This window comes from Mercenaria mercenaria, chromosome 6, assembly GCF_021730395.1.
Source record: "Mercenaria mercenaria strain notata chromosome 6, MADL_Memer_1, whole genome shotgun sequence".
NCBI lineage: Eukaryota > Metazoa > Mollusca > Bivalvia > Venerida > Veneridae > Mercenaria > Mercenaria mercenaria.
In genome coordinates this window covers 29597656-29619437 of record NC_069366.1, presented here as the reverse complement: position 1 = coordinate 29619437, position 21782 = coordinate 29597656, and the positions used below count along the sequence as shown (strand labels likewise).

Sequence of the window (21782 nt, the reverse complement as noted above, 5' to 3'; positions counted from 1 at the left end):
TTTGATCAAATGCAGTTAGTGTATAAATATTTGTTCAATGGAAATATCTATATAAAATACAAAGCAAAAATTTGGTACAAGCAGCAAGTAAAGGAGTGCATATCTGGTTAAACAATCAGAGAATGGGCAACACATAGACTTCTCATAACATGGTTTCTCCTTATTCTAAACTTTTTCATTTCCCATTTCAGAAAATGTTAAACACTAAAAAGTAACTATCTTGGACATAACTTGGTGTAGGAACATAGATCAAGGAGTCACAAGTCATGCTTCACAATGAAAGTTTTGGTTTCCATGTGCTACGTGGTGCATTCTGGGTATATTTGAGTTGCATCTCTGAGAAAAATGTGTAGGTGTGTATATGCCTATAAATGATCAAATGATGTCTTTGAAGTGTTGAATGTATGTCTCGTATTTAACACTATGTAAGAAAACTTGGCAGCTGAATTTACTAACATCAGTGAGGTGAAGAAACTGGAAATTCATGCAAGAAAACAAGAAGGTCTTGTTGGCCCTAGATCCCTCAACTGAGTCTCAACAGTTTTGGTAGGGGATCGCACATGGACATTATTCTTCAATTTGGACAGTGTTTTCTGACAGGAAGATTTTTTAAGTTTCCACTAAATACACAAAAGAAACACTAAATTCATATAGCAGAAAATGCCTACAAGCTCTGGAGGCCAAATTTTTGACAAACAGTAATAACTAGAACATTCTTGGTATATGGTAAACAAAGGAACGTTTCTAACAAACAGGTGACAGACATCCAACAACCTTAAATGCTCACCATAAACACCTTGTGCTCTGGTGAACTAAAAATTTAAAGTTAACTTTGAGAGTCATGTCATCAAATTCTCCTAATATGTAGCTAGTGTTTTTTTTTTGCATGAATATAAAAGAAATCTGGAAATAAAAACATCACAGGACCAATCCCCCTCTGTGATAAAATATTGTGTATATTATGCATCAGTACTTGTTTTTGAAAAATTAAATGACTTGAAGTTATCTAGCATAGACCTAGGCCTCGGTCGTTCTTCAAGATTTAAATGTCTTGGTCTTAATACAACTGAAGATCTTGCAGACAACTGGCTCCTAGGGGTCACTGAGTCTTTATTTTTATCCCCTTCCTGGGCCTCAGGTTTGCCCGTAATGAGAGACACTGAAGATCTACTGGCTCGAATTATTTCCATTATCATAGTTTTACAATCACAACATATGCTCATCTGAGGTCCTGTAAAATACGGAAACAAAATTTGTTCAAATATCAATTACTTATGCTATAAAAACAAATAATCACTACGAAATATCAGCAAAATATGTAAAGTTTTATTACAAACATTGCACATGACACTGTGTAACTGAAATATCACAATTCCTCCAGAAAGTGCAATTGTTATATCAGGAAATTTAAAATATCTCGAAGTATCAAAACTGTTAATTTACCTTTCTTGTAAACCATGCAAGTTTCTAAAATATAAACGTAGAATAAAACCTCCTAGTAATAAAAACCCTTAAAGATTTCATCCAGCCTTACTCGTACATCATTCAAAGAAAAAGCAATCTAACAGATGTGCTTATAAGTTTCAAGTTAACTGAAAAGTCAAGGCCCTTATGGGCATCTATATACCTTTCAACAATGCCTTGTTAGGAGGTGGCCTTGACCCTACACCAACACCAATGGTATGTGACCTCTGTAGAGACTTTCTCCTAGTGGCTGTTTTATTCTCCTCTGATACTGGAGTGTCTGGTTCCTCTGCTGTTTTACTATTGCTGTCTGTCTCAGCAAGCTTTCTGTTAGTAACGGGGCTATGTGGAACGGAACCAGTGCTGTAAATGTTTAAAACTAATTGTAGATATTTGACTGACCAATTAATAGCCTACAGAAAACTTGCATTCCTCGACATACGTCTAGTAATCAAGGTATATTGGCTTAAATATGTATATATTTGGGAAACTTCTCAAGAGTTTCAGAATACTGTGAAATAATTTAATTTCATATGAATGAAATTTCGTGGTTTTGGCCAAAACTTTCGCGCTGTCAAAATGTATATACATGTACAATGCTTTTGTTTTTGTTTGTTTTGGGTTTAATGCCGTTTTTCAACAGTATTTCAGTCATGTAACGGCGAGCAGTTAACCTAACCAGTGTTTCTGGATTCTGTACCAGTACAAACCTGTTCTCTGCAAGTAACTGCCAACTTCCCCACATGAATTATCAGAGGTAGAGGACGAATGATTTCAGACACAATGTCTTTTATCAAATCGTCACGGAGAACATACGCCCCGCCTGGGGATCGAACTCGCGACCCCGCGATCCGTAGACCAACGCTCTCCCTACTGAGCTAAGCGGGCTTACTGTACAATGCATTTTAGAAGAGTTATCTGAATGAATACCATTCATATGCTATGGCTTTTCAAGTACGTTTCTGTTTTCAAAGAACAGGACAAAGTGTAAAAAGAGTAACCACAGAAATGTTACAAAAACAACTACCATATTCTCTTAGGGTTACCACAACACAGCTATCTTCTAAAATGGATGAGTCTCTTTCCTTTGACTGTTTTGACATTTAAGCAATGTAACTTTTCTTATGATTTAAGATATTATATTAATCCTGAGCTACACAACTGAATCAGAAAACAAAAATGAGCTGCACCATGAGAAAACCAACATAGTGGCTTTGCGACCAGCATGGATCCAGACCAGCCTGCGCATCCATGCAGTCTGGTCAGGATCCATGCTGTTCGCTAACAGTTTCTCTACTTGCAATAGGCTTTGAAAGCGAACAGCATGGATCCTGACCAGACTGTGTGGATGCCCAGGCTGGTCTGGATCCATGCTAGTCGCAAAGCCACTATGTTGGTTTTCGCATGGCACTGCTCAAATGCCTGTTTACCTTTCATAGACTTTGAGAGCACTTCTAGACTTAAAGCACTTCTGGACTTAAAGGTACAGGACTGAGTGTATACACAGGGATCTTCTCAAAATGTATATTTACCTTTCATAGACTTTGAGAGCTTCTAGCACTTCTGGACTTAAAGGAACAGGACTGAGTGTATACACAGGGATCTTCTCAAAATGTTCTGTAGGAACACTCATCTGAAATGATCAACAGAATGTCTCATACATAAATCTGTTTTAATCCTATCATTCCTTGAATTTTCTTCAACATAATTATTTATCATAAATAATCCAGCTAATTTCTGCATCAGCTTTTTATTTTCAATAAATGTGTTGACAGAGCATGGATGCCCTCTCTATGTGAAGTAACAACATGGAAGTTTGAGTCAGGTACTGGTACTTTGACAATAGAACATATAATATTAACTTATAGACAAAGAACTACCATTAATGTTTATTCCATCTTTATATAAATTACTAAATGTCAAAATCCCTTGTTATGGTGAAATTTTGTACCAAGTTATTTGATAATTCTTCTGTGTATATAAAACTTAAAGACCAGACAAGAAAATGGTTTAACATCTCTGGCTTCTATTCAAGCAGGATCTTGCCCTTTGAGCTATGACATCAGTATTGTCCTGTTCTAATGAAAACAAACACGATTGTTCTTAAACCGTGTCTATGTACAACTACATACAGGACTTTTTATTTTAAAACTTCTACTGTTTTAGTGGGTTCATATACATCTTCAAGTTGCAAGTGTTTCCTTTCAAAAAACAATGCTGTAACACGAATTTAGCCCTTAACTCTGACAGAAATGCCGATACATTTAATGAAAACTTGTGAAATCCAAGTTAAATCCATAAACAGCGATGATCTGAGATTTAATAATAAAATATATCAAAATCAAAGTTTCTTCTAAATAAAAAACAATGTGTTTCTTTAATGATTCGAAGGGTGTATCTGAGTTTGTGTGTGTGTATATTCTGGTTCAACATCTTTTTCAATGAATTTTCAGTGATATAAATGACACTATGACAGTGTTTATTTATCTCAGACATTAGATATAGCAATTCCGTTTATGTTCAAGTATTGATTAATTTGGAGGTCGTGATCTCTAGAAATATGAGAGATTGGTGCTGACTGTGCTTTATTATTCGTGATACTTCTGTTGTGTACACAGCAATTCTTTCAGCAATTGTATTGGTGTTTTTCTTTTTCAAATAAAATCTTCAAAATGGAATTAATATTTTGGGTTAATTTTATGAGAGAAGAAAACGATAGTTCTATTTTATACGCGATATTAGTAATAAAATTGGAAATACACCCGACCAATTTAATTGATATCGCAACTTGGATAGAAAAAAAATAATCAACTGAAAAGTTCATTCCAGTAAATAAATAAGACCGACAAAAAATGTCATAAAGACTGCAATATCCGCGACAAAATGCTGTTATATTGGGGGAAATTGGCATAAAAGGCTTAATGAATATACGGTTGTAAATATTTTTGTCACCACATAAAATGTTTAAATACATATCTCAGATATTATTGCATAAAGTGTACGAAAAACCATAAAGACACTTACTATCATGTTTCGTTATCTTTTACATCATAATTAATTGTTTAAAATTGAAGTCGCTGGTAAGAGAAAGAACTTCAAAAGAGGAAAACATAAGTTTTGTGATCCTTAATTGTAAAGTTGAAAGTAAGGAAACTAAAGCAAATGGAGCATGTCGGGAATGTAAAGAGTACATGTGTACTATGTGCTTCCGGCATCATCTGAAGGGTAAATTGGGTATAATCTATGTATTACTTCCAACAGGCGACATGTCTTCAATGCCATTTGATAGCAATACAGAAGACATAGAAAAAGTGAGAAGCACGATAACGAACCCATAAAATCCTATTGTCGTTTACATGGTAGTGTAGGGCATGGCGACTGTATAGCATTGCGACTGTAGGCCGGAGTATATCAAAGACATAGCAAAGTCATTTCCTTATGAAGACCAATTCAAAAACTTGATGGCGAAACTGGAAATGTTTAAATCGTATAATTCAGCCAATAAAATAGCCATTCAAAAGAATAGGGAAGAAATGAAACAAATGAATGAAAAAGTGATAAAAGAAATTCAACAATTTAGATCAGATATAAATAAATATTTGGATAATGTAGAAGCTAACGTCTTATCTGATGTGAGAAAATTAACCTTAGAAAACACACAAATACAGAGAAAGCTCGAGAAAGACGTTCAATCGTTGACATCTGAAATCGAAGAAGTAAAGCAGAAGTTAAACACGCAGCTGCGTGGAGGAAATGCATTGTTTATCGATGCAGTTAGCTGTAAGTCTAAACTGAATGACATTGAGAAAATGCATACGCGAATAAAGCAAGAGCATACTTTGAAAAGATTCGAATTTGTTCCTGACAAGTTATTCTCTGGAATATTACAAGCTGCACAAAAGTTTGGGAGTCTGAAGATTGATTCCGGTCTCGATATAAGTAAGCAACATGCTATCAGTTACAGTATAACATAATAAAACCAGATCTAGCATAATTTTAATTTGTATCAGATAATTCACAAGAGCCTCTATAAAAAGCACACCGCATTAATCACACTAATTATTGTTTTGTACATCATTCAGATACTGGCGGTTTAGTTAATCCAATGATTTTTGACACAATGAGATATCATAAAATTTGCTTTTGAGTAAAACGTAAAAACGAAATTATTCATCTGTCATCTGTTTCGTTACAGGACACAATGCCTAACAACTTGAAAAGTCAAAGTACACTTCCAAGATATGTCTTTGATAAATGATAGCTTAGTGTACAACTTTAAATACTAAGTTTGTATGGTGTCTTTCTTTATCTCTTGATAAAAAAATCATTCCATGCCAGAGCAATAAACATGAAACAAATCTGTAGCAAAATGGATAACTAGCGTATTGGCAGTGTTTAACAATTTCAGTCGATAGCAAATAAAAATACAATAAATTCTGTTTCATCAATTTCAAACAGCAGATATTACATTTTAGTGTATATCATCAAATTTGAAATTCATGACAATCCAAGAACATACAGCTTGTTATAACTTATAGATTTACCATAACAATAACGTAATTAACAAAACAGTCATGCAAGATGCCATATTTTCACGTGTGCTGTAGCCCAAAAAATATATTTCGGCAGGTGATATCTAAAACCTTATGTGTTACATGTAAAATAAACAAATTACCTTTTTATATTTTAATTTTTAATTATCCACTGAAAAAAATAAACATGCATATTTTAAATAGGTTTGCTTGCATTTCTTTTTCATTTGTACTTCGAGAAAGTGGCATGACTGACAGGTGCATTCTTCATGACTTTAAATGGCGGTATACGCGAACATATACAGTGGTAATGTACAAGTACAATGACATTGAACGTAAATATATAATAAAGATTTTATAATAAAAAAGTGATAATTCCAAAAAAATCATAATTTTACATCATCGGGTCGTTTGTAAAATAAATCACAAACGTTTGTCATTTTCAATCAAATTACGCATGTAATCACTTGAATGGCGTTGTGTTATGAGTTAGTGTACATGTGTATTTTCCTCTATTTACATTTGTTTACGTTAAACTAGATTGTTTGCAAATTAAATTACAAACATTTGTCATTTTCAATCAAATGTACGCTTGTAATCAGTTGAATGATGTTGTTTTATGACTTTGTATTCTCCTGTATTATACTAAATGTACATATACAAGTATTTACATTTTTCACGTTAAACTAGATCCCTACGTTATTTTCAAAGAAAAAGTCACATGTAGGAATCTACAGTTTTCAAATTGATATGAGTATTGTAAAACTAGCACAAAATAAACAAAGATAAGAATAATCAAAAGTCATTTATACAAAATATAAATTACACATGCCTCCATCTATGGTCAAACCGTTAACGACAGCATAACTGGAAACATCTTGTTTCTGTTTAAAGTTTATTGAAACGCTGGCTTAACAAAATATATTAGATACTTTGGAAGCGTATAACGCAACCAAGCACTTTAATGGAAGAGTCGGTTTGAATAAATCTGTTCAAGAAAAGAATACATCATGACTCCAAGCACCGGCTTAAGCAGAATTCTGTTTTCAATTAACATTTATGGAAAGCCAGACAGTATACAGGACCCTCGGAGTTACAATATAGGTTGTACAGTAAACGCGGAAAATCGGGACACCCCGCACCTCCGAGCTTTACCTCCGCATTTTCAATAGGGTTTTATAGTACGTACAGTTGGAAAATCCCGAGCTGCTTCCACTCTTGTAAAATCGCTTAGTGACTACATGACCAGATGAACGACTGACCCGCTAGAATTGAAGAAAATTGCGTACAACATCGTTTTCCAGCTTATGGTTCTCTTGGCAATACAGGGGCGTTTTTATCTTTTCGCCTCCATTGCTTATTATCAGCCTATCTCTGTGGCTCACACATGTGCACCCACGTTTCGTCACATGTTAGCAAGTTAGAAATAACCCGACTATCACAGCCTTTGTATGTTTTCAAAAGTTCCCGGGCACATTTAAGGCGTTGTTTCTTTTGTTGTTCCTCATTGTATGGTCAACAATATATACTCTGGTATTTAGCAATGTGTATCTAAAGTATGGTTTTAAAATCGTTTTATTATAAAATCGAAACCCTAAATTATTGCAATATTAATTGACGTACAAGGTAACACGCATGCCTTTCCTTCATTTCAGGAAATGTTTGATATATTTAACTAATGGGTTTAGGCTAAATTATTGTCTAATTGAATTAGAAATAAACATATGAATACAGCGATTAACGATGAGTTTGCGAGATGGGCTATAATATTGTTTCATTTCGAAAATAACCCATTTTGAACATGTACAATTATATAAATATTGCAACTACGTCCTGTCTTGATTTTCGCTTATTTTGTAAGTCGGTCACTATAGCAAGTAAGACATTTTGCCAATGCATGTATTACATTTTTAAGCTTATTGTTAGACCCTGTGTTACAGGCGTGGTCTTATATACCATGAACATACACACACACAAACCATGTCTTATTACTTTGCTTGGTTTTACTTTTATGTTTCAAAGTCTTATAGATTTCAATGACTAACACAACAACAGTCTTCAAGTTCCGTTCAATAATTATTCTATAACATGACATCGTAAATACATTTTCACAGATTTTATTTCCTCAAGGTTTTACTTAAGCGCAGCAAACTTGTGTTGAACTATAGACCATTCAATAGTGCAAACTATGGACCGGCAATTTATGTTAAGTCTTATAATACTATACACTTATGTAATGACCTGTCGGTCAATAGTTGATAATTTAATGTTATTAATCAAGCAATTTCATATTTGCCTTGTTATTTGTCCAAGGGTTGTCGTAATGGAATTCCTACTTATTTTCTTTAGTGAGTATCTCATTTGAACTGTGATAAAAACTGCTTTAAAAGTCATTTCCTTTTAGGCTGCAGGCAACGAGACACAAAATTGTACACATATGTGTTGATCAAGATAATACAACCAACTAAGCACATATTATACGATCCCATGCCTTGTTTAATTCTTATTTGAAAGTGTTTGCAGTTTACAACTGACACTCATGTTCGCCAATTTATTCATCCACTTTCCAGCATGTGAATCGCTATTTATCATTGCACAAATAGTCCACACTATCAAAATGTCTGTTAAAGATAAGTATTATCCTTTTAATTAATCTGAGTTTCGCATATTTTCTCATTATTTTCCTTGAAAATTGTCAGAATTTCTGACAGGAAACACTTGTTTGTACACAATACCGAATAAGCGAAAGTATAGTTGTAATCTATAAAGACGTACATAGACATCGTACGTCCCCGTTCAGTCATACTTGGTTATTACATGAACAGTTAGATGACTTTTTTGTCAAAAATGTAAAAAAAAATGTAATCTATAACTCTGATGTAAAACAAAATGGCGTCATTTAAAACTCTAACGGAAGTGACTTCTCCATATTGGCCCTCTCTTTTGAACCAATCAAAATGCTTGAATTCCGTATTGGCCCTGTTTTCTCGTATTGGCCCTGCTTTTCTCATATTGGCTCAGTTATGTTTTGTATTAGCTCTATCTGTTTCATATGATGTTTGCAATTAGTCTAATACAGTGTGTAATATTGTAAAGTTGAATAATAATGGGCCATATAATTGTTTTTAAACGTCACTAGGGTAAGCTCCGTATGAAGAAACACGGATGATGTAGCTGAAAGTAGGAAGCCTGCAAAAAGAGGTATTATGCATAATATAAAACACAGTGAATATGGAATGTGGTGTACCATAGCCTAGTGTATTTCCTCTGATGTTTTCAGCGCTATATCGCAAAACCTTAAACTGCACAGAGTATTTCTAAACGATCCAAAGCAAAGCAGAGCTATAAATGGAGCGTGCAGTATATTTTAGATATACCACACTAAAGTGCAAGTGAAATGATATGGCAAACCAGAATTAAAATTATTGTTTCAATTTGCTATAAGGCGTAAAAAAATTGTTTGTTTCCGGTATCCCGACCTACCCTAAATTTTTGGCCCTACCCTAAATGTTTTTATGGCCTTGGAGATTTTTTTTTTCAACCTTTTAACAAAAAGTTGCAAAACTTCACTCTTTATGCTTTAAACATGGTCAGTGAAGTTAGAAATCAACTTACTGATGCTCTAAAGGCATAACCCCCTTATTTGTATTCATTTTTGACATCAAAATAATTTCCGAAAAGTCTCACTTAATAAAAAAAATCAAAAAAAGAAAACAAAACATTTTCCGACCTACCTACCCTAATTCTTTTTAGCATGTTACCGTAAAGAAATAATTTTTTTTAGGCCTAAGCACACATTGGTATTTATATCAAATTGCTCTGTTGTTAGTATTTATTAGTAGGTTTAGAGTTTTGTTCGCAAGTTCTAAGTACATTATGTGCTGAATGTATACACCGAACATGAACAGAACTATATCTATAACGGATTCAGAGAATACATTAAATTTGTTAGCTTGTGGTATGTGATGCCCGAAACGTCAGAAAAAAATGTGTTATTGATGTAAGTAAGACACAAGTACTCATTATATTATATAAATATTGCATTCCTGAGAGGGTGATATGAAGATAATGTTCACCGCGAAATATATGAATATTGACCGAGGCGCCAGCCGAGGTCTGTATTCATATTTCGAGGGGTGAACATTTTTCATATCACCCTCTCAGGAATACAATATTTATTTTATTATACCGAAAGACTAAAAGGGTCAAAGCATTTACTTGAAAATCAACGTAATTTATTTAACATTAAAAGTAATTACTAACCAAATAATGAAGACAGAATTAAAGAGTCTTTACTTGTTAGCACTCATAATTTGTGGCGACTTTGCTGTGTAATAAGACTTTTTTTGATAGATTTAGTCGAGACGTTTACTATCGCTGACCCCTATATTTACTCTAATATTCAATATTGCGTCAATCAGTAGCATTCGAAAAACGGCGATAACTTTTTTTTCTACACGAAACATATAATTGAGAGCACTCATTTTCTTAGTTAGATCATTTCCAAAGTTATAGTGGTAGTTTCGATTCAATATTTGATAAAAATTTGTTTTCGAAATATTTTGCACTTAGCATAAAAAAAGAAAATTCGGCCCTGTTCGCACATGCAAGAGCACCAGAAAAGGGTAATTCAATCCTAAAGTATAATTATATAAGCGCCTCGTCTGAAAATTTATCGACTCAGTCTTTTAATCAATGCGAAAGTATCAATCTCTCAACGGGTGATATGAAAAATAATATCACATGCGCAGAAAAACAAAATAACGCTGTTGCGCATGTGATATGAAATTATGGATCATATCATCTGCGCAGAAATTAACGAGTTTGTGCATGTGATATAAAATCACTTGGGAATATGATATATTATTCAAGTTAAACTAATGGGAAATTTGCATTGGACATTTATGTGAGGTATAATAATAAAATATATGCACTTTGTCTTAAAACAAAATAATCAAATAAGCCTCTTAAAACGAGCTACACATATAATTCTAATTTTACACTGTCTATTTTGCGGCTTCTATTTGAAAAAATGTACCTCAATTTACATCCGTTTCAATTACCTAGTCTGAGAATAAAACTGGGTTTTTATTGATTCTAGTATGTATGCAAAATTTAAAACCAAAGCAGGATTTTGAATAGCTCTGAACAAATAATATATAAGAAATGGTGGCACTCGTATCTGAAAGTCTCTGGGCTACGCCGCTCGTGTATATTTCAAATATAACGTGACAATGCTATTTATATTACAAACAATACTTGAAATGAAATATATCGCTTTAAAATTGTTTGTTTTCTTGTAAAATTATAAAAATGGCTTATTTCATGAACCTTTAGATACATCATATTGACTGTGTGTTCCTAAGAGTAAGTATGAAAACTGATTCAATGAAAAAATAGCTGATATCTGACTTTCAGTTAAACATGATGAATGCATTGTTAACGCATCCATTGTATACGAAGAGTCCCGAGTAAAACTGGTAAAATGGTAGTAAAGAAAAGAGAGAATAACTGTAGATTGTGGATTTGCCCGGGACATTCTAGTTGGCATTTATATATTGACTGATTTTCAAGGTAGATAAGCTGGTTATCGTATAGTTTCATTGTTATTTTCTGGTTTGTTATTGTAGATCATTTTATTACAGTTTATTTTAAAGAAATGTGTGTATATATTTTTTGTTGGATTTAACGTCGCACCGACACATGATAGGTCATATGGCGACTTTTCAGCTTTAATGGTGGAGGAAGACCCCAGGTGCCCCTCCGTGCATTATTTCATCACAAGCGGTCACCAGGGTAAAACCACCGACCATCCGTAAGCCAGCTGGATGGCTTCCTCGCATGAAGAATTCAACCTCCCGAGTGAGGCTCGAACCCACATAGCTGAGGGGCAAAAGATTTAGCAGTTCCATTATAACATAGGCATTAAGCATAAAATAAGTTTCAGCTAAACCCATTCAACCTTGAAAGCAAGTATCAATCTAAAACAGGAAGAACAACACGTTCCTAGGTAGAAAAACTGTAATGCTACAGCAATGTATGTTTGAATGATAAGCATATACACAAAATACATAAAGACAAACATGTAGATAACAAGAAGAAGAAATGTACCATTTTTTAACATACATTATTTTTTAAACTTCTTAAGTCAAAGTCTACAGTATTAGCAAAAATGTCAATGGCTGTTTAAATTTTGAAACAATTCCCAACCATGATCATTTTATGAAATAATTTCTTTCATCTGTCACATATACGGAGTTTATTTAATATGTAAAAAAAAACTGAACAAATATTTTTTTTGTTTGGGTTTTCTGTCTCAGAAATAATTAACTACCATTATACTAGCTATACTAGCCTAGATGACCTTTGAATAGATAAACTGTGTTCTTGTTACCTGACGCAAGGATGACCTTTTCATTTCGTCACATGACATTATCTTAAACGCCTTACGTTGTAAAGCTAGCAGGGATTGCTGGAAACGAAGTGATAATTTTCTGGAATAATTAGTTTTGTTCATGAATGGCAGGATCCAGTACTTGCTGAATACGAAATATGACCATTTTATCGTTTATACATTTAGAATTAGCTTTTAGTAGCTATCTAATGACAAGTATAAAATTGTTTTAATAGATACTAGTAACCAAATCTCAACTTCCCATGATATTGAAATCTACTGGAAGTTCCTTTGCAACCAAACAAACTAATAATAGTAGACTCGCTTTTACTGAGTCCGTTAGTGAAAAGACTCTAGTGAATCATGCGTTCCTGATGACGTCACATACACTTGCATTTATTTTCCCACTCATTCCTCTGGAAAATACTGGAACTAGACAGTAGCTTGAAGGTTATAAAAGAAGAAAACATTTTACTACAATTGCCTAAGAAACTGTCATATCAATGCAAACGAACTAAATTTTTCCCGTAGTTTCAATATGTAATGAAAGTCATAAGATTGTTATCAAACCAATGAAGCTGTAAAGCCATCATCACAAGTCAGGATTATATGATCTCTAGATCAAAGGCATTGTTACGTCCTATCCTGTAAGATAATATTTTTTCTCTATCCCACTTTACCTCAGCCCGGCCTGAATAATAAACTCGTGTCACAGTGCCTGGTCCCCCACCATCTTGAAAGTATAAACGGTTTATAAATACAAGGACAAAGATCCAGTAGAAACGGCTACGTTTAAAGAATGATCATCCACGCTCCTATCAGTACCCTATAGTAGTTTTTGTATGAATATGTACATCATGAAAATATGCAAAAATACATAGACAAAGGACAACATGTAGACAACAAAGGCAAAGCAAAACAAGGAACACACTGCGGCACGCATTAGAACAGTCAGTAGCAAAATCACCACTTAAACTTGTAAATGATGCACAAAACGTCACTCCTAATTTTCAACATGTTTCGAATTTTAAACAAAGTTCTATCCGCCAGATGAATCCCTTTTACTTCTATATTCAGAAAAAAATGACATGATATAATGTTCAAAAAGTGTGCTCTAACAATTGAAAACCCAACGATATACATCTTTAAATTACCATGATCATGTCATATGTGCGGACTAAACGTTCAGCTAACAATTTCAGGACTGTGGGTTCGAGACACCTGTCTCACGATATCATTTTTGAACTGAACAGACGGGAAAATGGTCACATAAATCAAGATTTATCGTTTCGTTATAGAAGTTATTTATTGGTATTACACGTTTATACTGCCGGGGTGCAGTCATACATGTATATAGCGTGTACTATTTTTCCCTAATGCATAGTATTGTAAATATATATAAACTTTTATCTGTATGTTTACATAAACTCAATTCAGTCATTGGACATGTTTTCAAATATGAAATTTGGATTTGATATACCTTCAATTGCTATAACATACTCACGGCGATCAGACTCAACAACCAATATTTCAAATTTCCGCCTTTTTGTAAATCTTTTTCGACTTTTATTCATGTCAAATAAAGGCGTTTCCCAAGGTCATGTATTGAAACGTTATAACGTGACAAGATCAAAAACCATCGACACTCGCGGAAATTATACTGGACAAGCTGCGCTAATGAGTACCATGTTTGACACCACAATCGATATTCAATATTCTTTTCCGATGACCGACCTAAAGTCTTCTTGTATCATATTTTCATTTCAAAGTCCTGGAGTAAGATCCCAATTCATCGCAATTTGTTTTATACTATTGTTGCAAATATAATAAAGTATTTGAAAACATTCAATGTGAAAAAATTTCACCCTAGACGCTGCTAAAAAAGTACTACACTAGTACAAATGTTAACTATAAATCAAAGGGGTTTAGATGGCATGAGATTTTATAAATGTCTAACCTGATTTCCATATTTCCAATCAGGACCTCGACGTACACGTACACCTGCATAAAAGCCGGTTGATTTTGGTTCTACAATTAAAAAAATGTTATTGAATCATTTTTTAACTACTCAATTCTATTTCTATCCAATGTTATATGTAAAAAAAATTTACACAAAAACCGTTTGTAAAACATATACTCCCGTGATGGCCTGTCAGAGAGAACTGGGTATGTAATTTTTCATGATGCGACCTATCACCTTTGACCATATGACTTCAAGAACAACATAGTTCATGTTCTTGTTGTAGACTGGCAAACTAGAATTAGGTTTATCATCATCGTTCTTTACACTGCTAAATTGATTGGTATGTACATGTTCTTTGTTGCAAAATTTATAAAAGTTATCGTGTTGAAATGTACATTTATTTTTTAAAATATGCATATTAAAAATTCAGATGTCAACCAATTTCATTATTCCTGGAATTGTGAGATGTTTTACTGAAACCTAGGACAAATATTTCTTTTCTATTTTTCCTTGGAAACTGAATAGGATAGACCTAAGCTCTAGAGATATTTTAAAACACATGTCTTTTATTATGAATGTAAAAATGGAAATTGATTCGTAGTGTATTTTTAATATTTATAATACTTCTAGCTTTTTATGAAAAGTCCCGTATTTCTTCTTACATTTCTCCCAGATATTACTACATTGGCTCCCGTCCCTTTGTCGTATTTCTTATACATACGTTTCTACATTACCAGAGGAAGTAGCTTCAGTAAGCTGTTTCTTAACTGACATTTTATTGCCCCTGACTTCAGAAATAGGGGCTGTATGGTTTAGACACCAGATAAAAGATGCTATTTTAGAGGCTTAAAATTTACTTTACAAATCTTTGCAGTATTAAAAATATAACCATACAGCCAGGGAGCCAGGCTAATGTTCTTGGTACAGGCAACTATCCTATGAGGATTGATGGTCAAATGCCCAATTAAGTTTTCTCCAGTAACTGATCAGAAACCGTTATCAAACTTGCTGTACTATACTGTAACCTCAACCCTTGACATCACCACTCTCTCCCCACTCCAAAAAAAAAACAAAGAAAAATATCAAACAGGGAATGCCACGCACCAAAAGCGCAGACTCCTCAAAACGAACCCCCAGCACGCAAACGCGTGCACCACACACACACACACACACACACACACACTCAAAAGCTTACACATCAGGACAAAACGAACAACACACACACACACACACTCAAAGCCAACACATAAGGACAAGACGAACAATAAGCATACACACACGCGCGCACACAAAGTCAACATACACTATGATTCATCCCCTGACAATCATTCTAAGAAATGTACATCAAATATTGATCGGAAACCGTTTTCATTTTCAAGGTCAATTTTAACAATGATTTATCTTCGACCTATCGACCTGTTGACTACAGGCAAAACTTCTATGAAGGTAAAAAGCAGGATATAAGTGTTCTCGAGGTGGTCAATTTGACCCTGACCTTTATTTACTGTCTTAAAACAGGCAATCATTTTATGAAGTTTGATGAAAGTAGGCTAACGTGTTTTTGCGTATTGAGCGCAACCCGGACCTACTAATTTATGCTACTTTATTTTAGCTCAATTGTGATGAAAGCTCCAAGCTTATTTCAACAACTCTCCATTTCGCTTCCTGGAAAAACCAGTACTTAAGAATGCATGTTTGTGACCTCAGTGGGGCTCGAACCCATGACTCCGGATTGAGCAGGCAACACTTTAACCACTAGACTACTGCTCCCCTTTAACATACTGACTTTCAAAATAATAGGGTTCATCTATTGACCACAAGCAATCACTCTATGAAGACTGACTCTAGTAGTCCAAAGCGTTCTTTTGTTATTGAGTGGAAAACGTTTTCAGTCTAAAGATCACTGTTACATTGAAATTCTATCTACGGACCCCCAAAAAACTACAGGGCTATCTTCTGACCAGAAACATTCATCCTATGAAGTTTGTCTATTGTGAGACCAATCATTCCCTATTTCTTGATCGGAAACCAAAGGGTGCACCGACCGATAGTCCGACATACAATGAGCAAAACAATTTAGCCGAAGATCATATTGTATGTTGGAGCTATGTTCATGTAGAAAAGCTTATTGCAAAACGGCCAAGAAGGCATAGGTTCAATAAAATATATAAGCATATTTATTTTAAGAATGGATCGCCAAACAAAATAATATTAGACTCGGTTAGTACATTGAGTCTTTTTATAATAGGTAATTAAATTTGAAACACTCCTCAATCCTTGTCGGATGAACTTCAGTCCAAGAAACGCATTTTGTAAATGATAATGATATATTTAATTTTAATTGCTACAGACTTTCGCCTTATTTAATATAATTAAATTTAGATTCAGTCGCAATTTGAATAATAAGTTGAAGAACGAATATTCCTTGAAATTTTGTGAATTGTAAAATTAGGCAAACACACATATCCTTAGAAAATACTAACACATTCTCGAAACTGGTCTTACTCATGTGAACTGGCTGACAAAGGAAAAACAGGTTTAACATCTTGATAAAAAAGTTGGTATCATTATCAAAATACTTTAAACACGGAATTGCATGATAATATGATTCCTTATACAGTGTAACTTCCGAAAACCGAAAGACATCCGGACCAGCCTAAAAGTTTGCTTTTTGGAAGTTTCCGGAATTCAGAAGTTTGAAAGTTTGTAGGCAAAGTGGACGTGGTGCACAAAAGTTATGTTTTCTTACACCTAGATTGAAGGGGATTTTTATCTTTTTAATTTTAAAATTGCAATAATAATAATAATTAATTAATTAATTAGATAATTAATTAATTATTTACAAACATTAAGGATAATAAATACATAAATAACAAATATAAAAAGAAGCAACAGAACTTTTTCACTTACATTTTACCATCTTTGGAGTCCCGAGTTCATCAACATTAAATTTTAATTAATGTTGATAATGCATGGTTTAATCGATGTAACTAATCATTTAAAACATCTATCTTTCTTTCGTTCAAACATTAAGAAAGTTTTTAATACATAAGATATTCGATTCATCATGTTATCATCAGCTGAATACAAATGAAAATAATCGCTAATTACTTCCTTACTTTTGCATCAAATGATCATTGTGATTATATATCGTGTCAAAATAAACGCGCACCGCTAATGAATAAACAAAAGAACATGTTGACAGCGTTTCTGGATTATCAGGTGACACTTTTAATCCAGCAAATATTTTTCAGAAGTCAATTTGAGTGTTAAAATATAAACGGTGCTTCAAAAATCGTCCGGTTTTCAGAATTCGGAAACTCCGGCTTTTAGAGGTTAAAAATATATAGAAATAAGAACAGAAAAACGGGACCTTGAGTTTCGTGCGGTTTTTAAAGGTTTCCGGTTTTCAGAAGGTCCGATTTTCGGAAGTTACACTGTACTAGTACATCAGTTTAAGTTACGTAATAAAATCTTTAAAAAAGACAGAAAGCAACATGTCAAACTAGTTACAGAATTTGTAAATATGATTCCTTAGACCTCAGTTTATGTAATCTAATAAAATCTACTAACAGATAGAAAGCAAAAAGTTACAGAATTTGTTGGATTGAGTGTTAACGAGAGGTATTGATACTGTCTGTAACCTCGTAACATTAAATAGATAATTATCATTAACAGGTTTTAGAAAACATAGTTAGATCAATAATATATATAGTTTTGTTACTTTATAAAATGGAAGAACTTGTTTCATCTAGCGAGAAACGAGTGTCATAACACCCGTTATCCAGTCTAGATATGGTTTACTTACTTCTAGGTCCTAGACTTCCATGTGGATCTGCAGAGTTTTGTATTCCAGAATTCGTATTTTCATTCTTACTTCCATCCAGATCAGAATCAATTCTCAGTTTCCCCAATTGTTGCGCAGCTTGCAATATTCCAGAGATATTCTCGTCACGAATAAACTCAAACCTTTTCAAGACATGTTCTTTCTTTATTTTCGCATTCATCTTTTCAATGTCATCTGGTTTAGACTTGCACCTAATTGCATTGATAAACAATTCATTTCCATGATAAAGCTGCGTGTTAAACTTTTGTTTTACTTCCTCGATTTCTGATGTCAACGCCTTTACGTCTTGCTCAAGCTTTCTCTGCATTTTTGTATTTTCCGAAGCTAGCTGTTCTACCTCAGATAAGATATTTGCTTCTGCCTTGTCCAGATATATATTTATATCTGATCTGAACTGTCGAATTCCTTTCAGGGCTTTCTCATTCATCAATTCAATGTCTTCCTTATTCTTTTGAATAGACTTTGCATTTTCTGCCCTGTATAGTTCCAGCATGTCCAGCTTTTTTACTAAGTTTTTGAATTCGTCTCCATTTTTGAATGTTTTTGCTATATCTTTGATATATTCTGGTTTACAAGTTGCATGTCCTAACACTATACAGTCGCCACACCCTACAATATCATGTGTCCGACAATAGAATTTTATTGGTTCATTCTCGTGCTTCTCACATTTTTCAATGATTTCCTTACTGCTATCCAGTGACATTGAAGACAACTCTCCTATGGGCAATAGCACATAATTTCTACACAGTTTACCCTTAAGGTGATGCCGGAAGCACATGGTACACATGTACTCCTTACATTCTCGACATGCACCATTTGCTTCAGTTTTAGTGCTTTCAACTTCACATGGTTCACAAAACACGTGTTCATCTCTTGGAGTTTCTTCTTCGGCTTCTAATTTCCTACCGGCGACTTCCATATTAAACTGCAATTCACCTCAATCCGATGTGTTAAAACAGTTTTATTTTTCACATTAATCCAGTTTATAACCGGAATAGCCAAACCTAAATATGACTGCACATGTCGTTGATAATCGATATCACTGCAGAACAGCTTTATACTATACTATATAATCTTTATAAGCTGAACAAAATATAAATACCGCACAATATTATGGCGTTTCTATTTTTAGCAATAAGTAAATAAACAAACGATAGGGTATGCATAGTCAAGGTATAGCAAGTAAATTTAAATGTTTCTCTTATACGAAGTTAAATAATGAGATGTGTCGAATAACGTTTGTCCTCAAAGCCACGATCACGCTTAGGGATGTCGGTAACGCCTTTTAAAAGGTAAAAGGTAAAGGTAAGCTTTATTTAACGTCGCATCTAATCCAACATATAACATGAGCTACAAAGCTCTTGTGCGACAAACTAGGTATCCAGTAACAGATACTTATCTGTGCTTATTTTACCTTCCTGGTTTTTAGGACTATTTCTATGTTATTTGTCGTTATTGAAAACGAAAGTACTAGTAGCTTACAATTTCACATTAGTGACTGTATAATATTTGAAATAGGAATAGCCCCACAGACCCAAATTCTCCTCTACAGGCGTAAACATCATCAAATTTGCTGAATTTTGCAACATCCTGAAACAGCAGGCTTACTATATGTGGACGCATAACGAAATCACAATCTACTCAACGGAATGTCTGTCACTTTGAACTGTTCCCTAACTAAATTGGATGTGCAAAGTAAAAAAAAAAATACTTTCAATCAACTGAACTAGTTCTAGCAAATGACTGTTCTCATACAAATCAGATGATATACAAAAGGCAGGTTTAAAACTAGAGCTATCACTGAAGGTGATGAATGTACCCCCCCCCCCCCCCCCCCCTCCCCCGCATGCACTGACACAGTACATTGCAATTTGTTGCTCACAAGATTGCATAACTATGTGGACTGCATGTATATAGACTTTATGTAGATATACAGACTTTATGTATATAGTATAGTAACAAAAACAAAGTCCCATAACTCTGCAGAATATATATCAAAAACAACATAACATGCACCATGCACAACTAGGGTTACTGATTACTTGTGTGAAGTTTCGTTCAATTGTGTGCAAGGGTTCGTGAGATTAGGTGCGCACAATTTAAGATTGCATATACAGACCCTACGTACATAGTAGATTAACAAAGAAAAACAAAGTCTTATAACTCTGAATATTTTTTCTGAAAGAACCTAACATGCAAGATGCACAATTAGGGTTACTAGTGATAACTTGTATGAAGTTTCGTTCAATTGTGTGCATGGGTTCAAAAGATAAGGCGCGTACAAGATTGCATATACAGACTCTATGTATATAGTATAATAACAAAAAAAAACAAAGTCCCATACCTCTACATTTGTTATTCTGAAAGAATCTAACATGCCCCATGCACAACTAGGATTGGTACTGATCACTTGTGTGAAGTTTCCTTAGATTGTGTGAAGGGGATGAAGAAAGTTGGTGCGCACAAAACTGTGTCTACAGACAGACGGACAGATGACCAGACAGAAAATCAGAAACCATATACCCCACTTACAACTTTGGCCCGGGGTGGGGGTGCAACTTTGCGTGGGGTGAGATACAAAAAACAGAAAGGATTGAATATCTTATCTTAGAATAAGAGGCATAGTTAAAGTAAATATTAAGCTGGATTATCATCATAATGCATAACCGTATAACGCGGGTTATATCGGGTACAAAATGATGTTTACGATTTCAACTAAAAACATATTTTGCGATTATAATATCAGGGAATTTGTCTGTGTTTTTTCTAGATCTTACTTTTTGCAAGTATTCAATATAAACACCTCGAAGTTAACTTATTTCCTGCCGATTTCTTGGAAGGTGAAGGTTTCAACTCTGGATATGTAGACTGAACCGTACGGATATGACGGCAAGTTCCTCGAGGCGCGCCAAACATTAATACCCACATTAGATACACAGAAAAATACCCGAAGGCAATTTGTAGACAATATTCAAGAACACTGTTTATCCCAGGACGTCAATATCCCGACAAGACAAAGCAAACCTCTCGGTATTTTCACAAAAAGCAAAATAAAATACAAGAGGACCAAGATGGCCCTAGGTCGCTCACCTGCGAAACACATCATAACAGTGTAAACATGTTTCCCAGATGACCCATATTTGAACTTGGCCTAGATTTCATCAAGGCAATCATTCTGACTAAATTTTATGAATATCCAGTGTAAAATACAGTCCCTATTGCATACACAAGGTTTTTTCTTTAATTTGACCGAGTGACCTAGTTTTCGAACCTAGATGACCCATATTCAAACTCAACCTTGATTTCATCCAAACAAATACTCTGATCAAAAGTCATGAAGATCCGGTGTAAAATGCAGCCCCTACTGCATACACAAGGTTTTTCTTTGATTTGACCTAGTGACCTAGTTTTTGATCCAAGATAACCCACATTCGAGCTTGACCTAGATTTCATCAATGAAATCATTCTGACCAAAATTCATGAAGATCAATTGAAAAATACAGCCTCTATCGCATACACAAGGTTTTCCTTTGATTTGACCTACTGACCTAGTTTTTGACCCCATATGACCCACTTTCGAAC

General features: G+C 34.2%; 2 protein-coding genes across 2 annotated transcripts in view; both read right to left on the bottom strand.

The window, feature by feature from the left end:
* Window positions 1-247: 247 nt before the first annotated feature.
* LOC123549300 (protein spire-like) overlaps window positions 248-21782 on the bottom strand; it is a 105282-nt gene continuing 83747 nt past the window's right edge. Inside the window, exons 14-16 of the mRNA XM_053546734.1 lie at window positions 2997-3097; window positions 1628-1827; window positions 248-1231 (exon numbers count right to left, since the gene is read on the bottom strand). Coding sequence (XP_053402709.1) covers window positions 960-1231; window positions 1628-1827; window positions 2997-3097 — 573 coding nt within the window. The 3' untranslated portion in view covers window positions 248-959. The remainder of the gene's footprint in view (window positions 1232-1627; window positions 1828-2996; window positions 3098-21782) is intronic.
* On the bottom strand, window positions 14324-19237 carry LOC123550233 (transcription intermediary factor 1-alpha-like). The gene is made up of 2 exons (XM_053545509.1): window positions 18162-19237; window positions 14324-14418 (listed from the first exon to the last, which is right to left on the bottom strand). Exons 1-2 carry the CDS (start codon window positions 19117-19119, stop codon window positions 14333-14335), a joined length of 1044 nt encoding a protein of 347 aa, XP_053401484.1. The 5' UTR covers window positions 19120-19237; the 3' UTR covers window positions 14324-14332.

What these genes read in the sequence shown, in the direction of transcription:
- LOC123550233 (XM_053545509.1), bottom strand. Translation starts at nt 19,119, where the DNA reads ATGGAAGTCGCCGGTAGGAAATTAGAAGCCGAAGAAGAAACTCCAAGA. An exon ending in TGGAAGTCTAGGACCTAGAA is followed by an intron (nt 14,419 to 18,161) that starts GTAAGTAAACCA and finishes TTTTAATTGTAG; the next exon opens with AACCAAAATCAACCGGCTTT.